The 11,724-nt window shown below is 35.3% G+C and overlaps 1 protein-coding gene across 1 annotated transcript; it reads right to left on the reverse strand.

Moving 5' to 3' along the window:
* Positions 1-542: 542 nt before the first annotated feature.
* tmem275a (transmembrane protein 275a) lies at positions 543-8,638 on the reverse strand. The gene is made up of 2 exons (XM_087240648.1): positions 8,264-8,638; positions 543-4,438 (listed from the first exon to the last, which is right to left on the reverse strand). The coding sequence occupies exon 2, from the start codon at positions 4,306-4,308 to the stop codon at positions 3,664-3,666; it is 645 nt and encodes a 214-aa protein (XP_087096774.1). The 5' UTR covers positions 4,309-4,438; positions 8,264-8,638; the 3' UTR covers positions 543-3,663.
* Between the last annotated feature and the right edge of the window lie 3,086 nt (positions 8,639-11,724).

Here is an 11,724-nt window from a genome sequence, read left to right on the forward strand (position 1 = left end):
GGACACAGTTCATATACACTAACATTATGAAAAGGTACTAATGTCTTCTCCTGAAACATCCCAAATGGAAAGCTCAATATCTGATTACAAACAACTGGAGCACTATACTTAAAATTTATTCTTAAATTCATTAAAGTCTTTGTTAAGCGGAAGTTGCTAAGTTTTTTACAGTATGTTGATGTATTTCCAACTGAAAGGGAATCTGCTTAAGTGATGACGTATGGGATACTGCTTCTGGGTTCAAGCCGCTACTCATTTGAATTAAGAAAGTATTTATTTATGACCGCTTTTTAGTCATATCACACATTAAATTGAATTTTATACAAAATCATGGTGCACACAACAGTCTCTGGACTTGCTGCATCACAAACACCAATATTTTAACAATTTAAAAAAAATATTTTTCACTTTCTGGCCATCGAATATTAGACTAGAATATATCTAGGGTATATATATATGAATAAATAAATAAAATAAATAAATAAATAAATATATATATATCACTTTGTAAACGTTATTGTTGCCATTATTTTTATTTGTTTACAAGTATATTATTATCATTTGTGGAGTCTCCCCTTTCAGTTTGATATAGCGCTTGGACTCGGAAGCCACTTCATGTGACGTCACACTTAACAAGCGGAAATTGAGTAGGGGGTGGGGCTTTATTTGCGCACATCATTTCTTTATTGACCATTTCAATGTGTTGATGTCATGGGCCCATGAACATTTCCTGCCTGTGGTCAAACTATTTTATAACTGTAACAAGAGGCAATTCAATCATAACTCAACATTAAAACAGCTGTCATAACATTATTTATCATTAAATTATCATGTGGATCTTTTGGGATTCTTGGAAGCTATAGAAATTAAAAATGTAAAATAGGAAATATGTTAGGACTGTAGTTTTTGTTTACATTCCTTTCAATGGTCTGTAGGAAAATTGGTTTAGAGGGGTGTGGTTAAGACTGAAAACAAAACAACAAAATAAATTCTAATGGACAGATTAACGCACAGATTAATTTTTAACTTAAAGAATAACAATATGCGCTAGCAAAATAAACATTTTAAATTTTAAGGATTTTACTTTCCGCCCGTGGCAACAGTTTATTGTTTGTTAGCATGCAGTTTATGTTGCGCTTCCCAACCTTAACTAGGCATGGGACAATAACCGTTTTCAAGGTATATAGCAGTTTCAAAAGAGTCAAGGTTTGAAAAAAAAATTCTGTTATACAGTTTCAAAAGATATCCAAAGATGTCATTTTAAAATGTAAAGAAATCTGTGTTTTAAAACCAAATACATCAGAAGTCAGTAGCTATGTTTCCGTCCAGAAATGTAAATTAAATTTATGAACAAAACTGGATTATTGCATAAAACATGTGCGCCAAAAGCAGCGTTTCCATCTAACAAGTTAAAGAGAAAAAAATCGTCTCTTCCTAATTAACTGGCACCAAATATCATCAGTAAAAATGGAATTTGCTGCAGTAGGAGAAGCTGTGTCAATCTTTTCTTCATTTAGTAAATGACAAATGCCATGACACAATAAATGTGTGGTGGTGTTTGAAGGCCTGAGACGCGGAGCACAGATGCTCTTGACAGTTCTTGAGGTAATTACTTATATAATAAAACTAATACTGAAATGGTTACGGCATTTTAGAATGACCAAAACCACTTTTCAGACAATTTACAGTGTGCTCAGCCTGCTGGTTTATCCATTCACATGCATTTTTATCATCACAAAATCACATGACGGCAATTCATTCGATAAAAGTGTTTCTATTGTAGTATATGCACATTTTTTCTTCTCGGATAAAAAAATGTGTCCTACTCAGTTATGCGCATACATTTTTTATGCATTTTCAAAACTTATGCGCATCTTGGCGTTTGGCCTTTTATGTGCATATCCAAAATGCGAATAAAAATAGGTGGATGGAAACACAGCTAATGATTCGTTTAAATTATATAGCCTGACATGTTTACTGTTTTAAATTTTTTTAAATGTTTCTCAAAATAAAATAAATGTGTATTTTATTATAAAGGGGCGAAAATGTGTTAAGTTTTTTTACTAAGACATTTAAAAAGGTGATATTTTATAGCAGTAATCACAATACCATGAAATTGTGATATTGTTTGGCCAAGGTTATCATACCATGAGAATCATATACCGGCCTATGCCTAACCTTAACCCACTTGACTTATGATAAATGTGCCACACTATATTACACAGATAAAAGTACATATTATCAGATGCATTGGCACTTTACAGAAAATTGTCAGTAAAAATCAGCCCTTTCCTTTGCTTAGAATTGTTGAATATATAATACCAAAGGGAAAATCTAAAACCGTCAAATGTTAATAGAGCATTTTTACTTTTTAAAATGTATACAGAGATAATGTCCTTTTCTTTTTAAGCTTGTACAGCCCCCGAAACTGCTTTCAGCTGACCTCTCCGCTAAAATCAACATGAGGGAAATTGTTTCGCTGTTCAGCTTGAACTATCATGGCGGGTCAGCGATAGAGGGCATGTTTGAGAACAGTGCTGGCTCTTGCTTTCAAAGAGCAAAGGAAAACCAGGGGGCACAGGGACAGTAAGATAGGAGGGAAAAAAAGAGATTTGAGAGGGAACACTGTGAGCAGATGTAGGTAGTATAGTTGAATGTTACTGTGCTGTTGACGTAGGACAAGTACTGACAACCGAAGACAACAGAAGAGGGAGGGCATAACAGCCTTTGGCAATCTACAAGAAAGAAATATTGTTTTACTTGGCATAAAGTATAAACCACATTATAAAATAAAGACTAATGGCTTGTGGCTATATTACAGAAAAATGGGCTGTTGGTTCATTATTTCAAGTCAAAAATCTTAACATCAAACAAATTGCAACAACAGTACAAATTCAGCTCAACGATGCCAAATATTCGCCACACAATGTCAGGCGAATCACACCTAGAATGTAGTTTTCTTTCTGCCCTTTTTGAACTTGCATTTCAGTCCGATTTTAATGCAAACTATACTGCTGCATTAAAAAAAAACAGCAGAGATCTTGCACAGTGTCACGGATTATTTATAAATCCAGTATTGACAATATTCAAAGCGTTCAGCCACGGAGAGTGATCAAAAAAGAACCATTCGCTCTTGAATTAATTTAAAATGATGAAGAGAAAATATTTAAGAGAAAAAATACAACATCTCTATTTTGATTCTTATTTTTTTCATCCATACACTAGCATATGACAACACACAGTGTCTATCTCCATTCTGTTTCTTAGGCTCGTCTCCAAAGCCATCTTTACACAACAGCTGATTTTGTCTCTTTTGAGCGCAGTAACTGTGAATGCTCTGAGTAACAGTGGCACAGTATGAATATGTGAAGCACGCCTCAGTGATTCACCTTTCAAGGCTCTCTCTCTTTGGATACAGAGAACGCAAAAAGCTCTTCATATGCTTCTCGCATACCACTGTCATTTCTATCAGGAACACATGGGTCTCCGAAAAGCAACCCATTGAATTTATGCGAGCATTTCAATTGTTATTACATCTCGTGGCACAAGCCAGCTGTGGCAATCAAATGAATTCTTCAGACAAAGTGCTTGTCTTTCCTTGAGAGAACTATTTACATAACATAATACCAGCCCTTCTCCAGAGAGCGACCTAAACCGGCACACTTAAGTGGCAGCGCAGTCTGAGGGCAAAGTGAGCCGGACCGCCCCTCCACCCCCTGTTGAAGCAGAAAAGGCTGCCGAGTTTGGTCCGTTGGCCTCCATAGTGAAGAGTTTGCAGGTTCGTGGAGGGCCGTAGTCAGGGGCAGGAACAGTAGCATTTGCGGCGGTGGCAGGAGCCTCTCTTTCGGGACTTGAGGCATGGGAGGAGCAGGGAGAGTTAGTGGGGCTGAGCTGCACGGCTGTGGTGTCCTGCATCGTGTGCTCGCTGGTCTCAATCTCAAACGCTGCCCCTCCACCCAACCCCCCTCCACCTCGACCCATAAAACCCAAACCGCCACCTCCTTTAGACCGGCGAGAACTCTGAGGTGGAGGCAGTCGACTGCAGATGCAACACGCCCCGAAGAAGGAGAACGCCACCAGTAGGAGAATCGGTCCAATGATGATTGGAGGATTGCTGGAGGGCACGAGCGTACTGAATGCGAAGGCGCCAACTAAGGTGATGTTGATGCCTGCCAACATGATGCAGAGTCCACATGCGCAGCAGAGGGCAGGAGAAGGCAAACCTTGCGGACGAGATTTCCGCTTCTTGCGGGTCTGTGTTTCCTTTTTGGGCACTGATGTGCCAGAATTCTGTTCGCTGCAAACCATGTTGGTGAGGATCGAGGTTCTAGGGTTGCAGCCACAACCACACTCACACCCGTCGTCCCATTATCAGCAAATTGTAGAAGAACAGCATCGCTTCTTCACCAGAGCTTGCTTCACAAAGCAGGGATGCTACCTGTAGTGTAGAATTAAAAAATGTTTGACATCCAAAGCTGAACATTCTTTCATCATTTACTCAAACTTTACTTGTTTCAAACTTGTTTCTTTCATCTGTTTAACACAAAAGACATTTTGAAGAACCTGAAGCTATTGGCTTTTTAGGGGGGACAACTTAATTGTTTTATGTTCAATCCACTTAAATTTGTAAAAACGATTAAACTGATAAGTAAGGATGAATATATATACATTTGAAGTCAGAAGTATTAGCCCCCCTAATAATTTTTCTCCAATTTCTATTAAACAGAGAGTAGATTTTTTTTCAACACATTTCTAAACATAATAGTTTTAATAACTCATCTCTAATAACTGATTTCTTTTATTGAATTGAATTTATTGAATGGCATAGCCCCTTGAGATGAACCATCTAATTTTCGAGGGGTCCCCCTTTTATCTTTGCCATAATAACAGTACCTAATATTTTCATTTATTCATTTTCTTTTTGGCTTAGTCCCTTTATTAATGTTGCCACAGCGGAATGAATTGCAAATTATATAACTATATATCCAGCATATGTTTTACGCTGTGGATGTCCTTCCCGCTGCAACCCATCACTGAAAAGATCCATACACACTCATTCACACACATACATTACACAGCAAAATCCTCAGAGTAAAATTTACTCAGTTCAAAAAATATTTGGTTTCTCTCTAAATTGAGTAAAATGTACTCAGCAGCAGAGTTAAAGTAAATGAGACAATGAGGGGGTTAAATAAGTGTTGATTGAGCACTGATGATGAACACCTGCTGTTAATAAACAGAAACAGAGAAGAGAAACTGAAAATTACAGCTGACTTCAGTCACAGCCGTAAATGAAATAAACTGAAATAAAACACATCAAATTTCTCAAAATCTCAGCAGAGGATCATGAAGCAACTCCACAAACAACAGCTTTACTTATTTACAACCTGTTTGGCCTTACTTCTGCCACACTCTACAAAATTCCATATAGTGATGTTATTAAGAATTAACTAAGTAATTTTTTACAACAACAATAAAAAACACCACTTTTTGGGTTTTAAGCTGTCACCCCTGAGGAGAACAGTAGTTGCTTTCCTTGGGCTCTGACTCGATTTCTAATGTTTCTTTCTCTTGGTTTGCCAAATAGTGTATTAGGGCAAATGTTGTGTAAAGAGACCAATTGTGATCTGGATATTTGATTCAGGTCAAATGAGTAAAATTGATTTTGACCTATTAAGTTTAAATAATGTTTAACCCCAAAAGTAGCACTGTATCAATAAAATGAAACTCAGTAATACTGTTATCATATTGCAAAACACATTGAACATCTGAAACACTTAAAAAACACAGAGATAACGAATCAGATGGATGTTGTATGATTCTATTTGCATACACTGCAGCCAAAAAAAATGTCTAACCACTGTTGAGATAGAATTGCTGATTATTGATGCCTGTGTCTCTAACGTGATTCAGATGCTCAATGTGTTTTAAAATGTATAAAACCACAGCTGAGGTCAATTCTCTTGAAAAACACTGAATTTTGTCTCTTATATGATAAACCAACATTTAAATATAGTTTGTAAAGTCAAACGTAATCTCTTATCATTCTTATTAAGAGTTAGAATCCATGCAGGATCAATGAATCTGATCATATTTGCTCTCTTTATACTAGTCATTGCAAGCAAAGAATAATCAACACAATTCAAGTCAAAGGGCCCAAGTAAATCAACCACTTTTCTCCATGATGGTGACATCTGGGGTAAAAACATGTTCTTTTGTTGTTTTTTTGTAAAATGTAAATATTTAAAACAGTTATTTAAATCTCATATGGACTTTTGTGAACATCTGACAGAAATAGTCAAACAGGTAAGCAATAAGCAAAGCTGCTGCTGCTGCTTTTCTGCTGTTTCTGCTTATTACAGCAGGTGTTCATCATCAGTGCTCAAACATCCCTTAATTAACCCCATTATTGTCTCATTATCTTTAACTCTGCTGCTGAGTAAATTTTACTTAATTTAGAGAGAGACCAAATATTCTCTGAACTAAGTAAATTTTACTAGGATTTTGCTGTTCATGGACAATTTAGCTTACCCAATTCACCTATACCGCGTCTTTAGACTGTGGGGGAAGCCAGAGCACCCGGAGAAAACCCACGCGAACTTGGGAAGAACATGCAAACTCCACACTGACATGCCAGTTGACTCAGCCGAAGCTCGAACCAGTGACCTTCTTGCTGTAAGGGCGATTGTGCGATTCACTGCGCCACTGTGACGCCTGCTTAATATTTTACTAGATATTTTTCAAGACACTTCTATACAGCTTAAAGTGATAATTAAAGGCCTAACTAGGTTTCTTAGGTTAACTAAGCAGGTTAATTAGGCAAGTTGTAAGTTCAGTGGTTACAGGTTTTTAGCTTTCTTTAAAATATTTTCTTTTGCGTGTAACAGAATGAAGAATCATAAAGGTTTGCAACAAATGAAAGGTGAGCAGCCTTGTTATTGTTGCATGTAGAGAAATGATATGTAATTACATGAGTAGTTAACTGGAAGGCCAAATAATGACTTAAAGTTAAGTTGGTCTCTTTAGTAGTTGTGCAATAATACGAAACAGGAGAGCAAGTAAAGATGACACTATAAGGGTAACATATTATATGACTATGAAAAAAATGTGATAAATATCAACTGCATGTAGCATAAACGTTCCAGTTTACATGATCATATTAAGATGAATATAAAGATAATAATTGATTGTGCACAACAATGCCACATCTCTTAATAAATTCAAGATGTTGTAAACAAATTAGATTATGTTTTTTTTATGTATAAAACTATGCTTGTTTTTAGGGATAGGATTCTTGATTAGGATTACATTAATAGAATATATTTAAAGGTTTTGGGTCAGTATGATTATTAAATACTTTTATAATGATGAATTAAAGAAATGTACAATTAATTTGATTTAAAAGAAATACTTTTTTATGTTTCAATGGAAAATGTATCAGCTTTACAACAATATTAAGCAGCACAAATCTGTTTTCAATATTATCAATATAAGGTGTTTCTTGAGCTGCACACCACATAGAACAATTTGTGAAGGATCATTGACACTGAAGCTTACAGTAATGATGCTGGAAACATCACAATATATATTAAAGTAAAAATGTTTACTTTAAATTGTGATATTTCATATTACTGCATACTGTATTCATACAAGGCTTAGTTTAAGAGATCCACTTCTTTTTTTTAAAAATAAAAATAATTAATTGCTGTTCCCAAACTTTTGAATGGCATTGTATCTGTGCATATACACTATGTGCATCTTACTATTGCAATAGCTTACCCTTAACTTGTTATTACTATATCATTGTACATATTTGTATATATTATTCAATTTAAATGAATGTTATTTATTTTTTTTAACAGTGAATGCCTCATTATCCAATGACAAGAGATTTGCACAATCCATTTGCCCTATATTTTGAAGGTTTTCACAACACCAAGGTCACATTTTTGGCTACTTCTTGAATCAAACTTGTGCTATCATTTTACACATACCCGTTTAGATCACACTGTCATTAGCGGTGTAAAATGAATCATTAAAATGCGTAGGTATAAATAGGAGCAATGAGCATTGAATGCTGATTTCTCCCCCTTTTTACCGGATGTGATTAAGCTCATGAGAGGCTTAAATGTGGTTAAAGATATTATTTACAACAAATGTACATGTGCTTTCCAAGATGCTGTGAGCTGTAACCGTTATAGGAAGACATGCGGTGATTTAGAAATATGACATGCGTTTCTATTTGGATAAGAAAACGTCTTACCGCTGAGTCGATGTCCAGAGGAATCACACTGGCTTGATGATAGATGTCTCCTTGTACGTGCAAAGCCTGTATTCCCTCTGAATCAAAAACGCCGATCAAATAAATCCGGTTTTTCATGCGAGTTCTGATGCCCGACTCATATTAAGATCATCACTCCTGTCACTCAAAACACGTCACCGCTCCGCTCCGCGCGCTGGATTCGAGTCTCCGCTATCAGACTGACAAGACTTCTCTCAGTAAACGAATATTATTTGTTTATCTATTACAAAACATAACGAAAATAGAAGAAATGTGTGTTAACATTGCCCTTTATTGCTGGCAGTAACAGGTTGCTCGGAAGCCCGTGTGTTGATGTGTGCAGTGATGCGAATGAGCGGGTGTGCATGTGTTCAATGAGTGTGTATGGAGGAGGATCCTCTCATCATCAGCGGCTCCCACTGCTCAACGTTTCTTCATGATATGCCAAACTGTAAACCCAACACACGGTAAAAGACACCCTAAACTAGAAATAAACATTTTGAGGGGGTTATATATGTTAAACTTAGGATTACACTTAAAAATGACGTTCTACTGGTTATTCAAACTAAACAACATAATTATTAATTCTTATTGTTTTGCTCAATCCACTTAAATTTGTAAAAACTAAGAAGTTAACTTAATCCCTTCACGTTGTCCTACAACATTATGTAACCCATTTTATTATTTTTATTTATTTATTTATTTTATTTAATTTTTTTTTTTTGCAGTGTATAAGTGTGCTCCAAAACAGTGACCCATCACCTTAAACTTTCTTTAGATTAACTTCCAAATATATTTAGACTTACAAACTGATTTATACGCTCAAAAAAAAAACAAAAAAAAACTTTCATTTTTATTAAACAATCCACTTTATGTTAAGATGAAAACCAGCTAATTGTATCACATTTGATTATGGTATAAATAATATGATTGTGTAATGAATACAATTGAATAAATAATACAGTCACAAACTGCAAACTCCTTATAAAGTTTTATAACCCATCTCAACCTTAGCATCTGTTAAAATTCCTAAATGTAATACTTTGGAGGTATTTTTAAAAAATGCTTACAATGTCAACATTTATTTGACCAAAACTACAGTAAATATTTCATTATTTGCAAATGTTTTTAGTTTTTTTTTCATAAGCATGACATCTAAATCTGGAGTAATGACTGAAACCAAGGGCTCTATTTTAACAATCCAGGCGCAAAGTCTAAATCGCAAAAACATTAAGGGCATGTCCGAATCCACTTTTGCTATTTTAAGGAGGGAAAAATGCAACACAATCTCACGGCAATTCGTAACTTTTTGATTTAGTGGCTAATTCGTATGAATTCGTACAATCTAATTAATACAATTTAGTACGATTTGCTCATCCCCCAATGATGGTTGGGTTTAGGGGTGGGGTTAGGTGCCACGCCTCCTTTTTAAAATCGTACATTTTTCTACGACTAAACTCGTATGAATTCGTACGAATTAGCCACTAAACTAGCAAAACGTAAAATATGTTTTCTCATGAGATCAGGCTGGAAAAATACGCTAACAGGGTTGTGCTTATTCTCTTAATGAGTTATGTTTGTGTTTTAAACATAAGGTGCATTAAACCAATCAGAGTCTCATCTCACATTCCCTTTAAGAGTCAGTTGCATCACACCATGATTCATTAGCTATTTACATGATGGACTTTATAAGGGGAAAAACTGAACACTTCACTAGCGAGAAAACAGAAACAGACTATCTGCAGTGCAGGGATAACGAACGAGCCTTCTCCATTTGGCCTCTTTACTTTCACTTTATTTTACTTTTACTCTTTACTTTCGGGGATAAGGAAACGGTATTGTTCGCACTCCACTGAAGACATCCATTCACCTACATATTTAATTTAGTTTGTTAAGCACAAAGATTTGTTTTAAAACTATTTCTAAATTCAGTTCTAATTTCCAGCAAACTAATAAAGGAACAATAGTAATGAAGTGTGGTCAAAAAGAGTTATATCCTAACACACGTCTTATACCCTCTATGGTCTAAACCCTGACAGGTGGGCAAATCTAAGATTGTTTTTAATAAAGCAAATATAAATATGCATATAATAATAATATCATTATATAAAAGCAAATTGTTATGAATAAACTAAAAAAAGCCCCCTAGATGAAGGCGGTAGATGCCGGCAGTTGTTTATATATTTATGTAGAAAATAATCATTTTTGTAATTAAGGCAAGGCAAGGCAAGTTTATTTATATAGCACATTTCATACACTGTGGCAATTCAAAGTGCTTTACATAAACAAGAATAAAAGAAACAAGTAAAATAAAAACAAAAACAAATAATAAAAATGCGTAAAAACAAAACAAAACATAAAAACAGGTCAAATGTGATATAAAAGAATGAAGAAGAAGAGAAAAACATGATAGTGCAATCTGTCGGACGCAGCACAGTGCTCATTCAGTAAAGGCACAGCTAAACAGATGTGTTTTCAGTCTTGATTTGAATGTGCCTAATGTTGGAGCACATCTGATCATTTCTGGAAGCTGATTCCAGCAGCGATGGGCATAGTGGCTGAAAGCTGATTCACCCTGCTTTGACTGAACTCTTGGAACTTCTAGTTTATATGATCCTAAAGATCTGAGTGATCTGTTAGGTTTGTATTCAGTTAGCATATCTGTGATGTATTTAGGTCCTAGGCCATCTAGTTATTTGTAGACCAGTAATAATACTTTAAAATCTATTCTGAATGTAACTGGCAGCCAGTGTAAAGACCTGAGGACAGGTGTGATGTGCTCTGATTTTCTGGTTCTGGTTAGAATTCTGGCTGCAGCATTATGGATGAGCTGTAACTGTCTGGCTGTCTTTTTAGGAAGACCAGTGAGGAGTCTATTACAGTAATCCACCCTGCTGCTGATATAATTAATAATTTGCGTATTGTTGTACATCCTGTGTGTATTAAGCAATGTGTAAGTGTTAAAGGCGCACAACTAACGTGTTCTGTGTGGACTTTAGACTAGCTTTCAGTTGGTCAATTGCTCAGTCTATTTTAGTTCATTAACAATGCGCCTTAACAAACTTCCTTTCTAGACGGGAACACTCATGAGTCCACAAAGTGGTGCAAATGGATTACTATTCAAACAACATGGCGGAAAACAGGAAAATTAGGGTTGCATTGGTCTGAAAATAGCAACAAAATGCACGAAACACGTCTTACGCCTTATTGTGCCAGGTATATTATAAAGTCCTATGTCTTGCCATTTAAGGAATTCAAATTACATTGTAAATTTTTGTAAAATGGAAAGCATGTTTTTAAATTGTAAAAATGTTTCACAATAGTACTGTTTTTACTGTATTTTTATTAAATAAATGCTGTTTTATGAACATAGGGAGATGTCTTTCAAAAATATTTAGAAATAAAATTTTAATTATTCCAATTTTATTGATCAATAGTTTATT

This window comes from Danio rerio, chromosome 2 (genome assembly GCF_052040795.2).
Source record: "Danio rerio strain M-AB ecotype USA chromosome 2, GRCz13ab, whole genome shotgun sequence".
Taxonomy (NCBI): domain Eukaryota; kingdom Metazoa; phylum Chordata; class Actinopteri; order Cypriniformes; family Danionidae; genus Danio; species Danio rerio.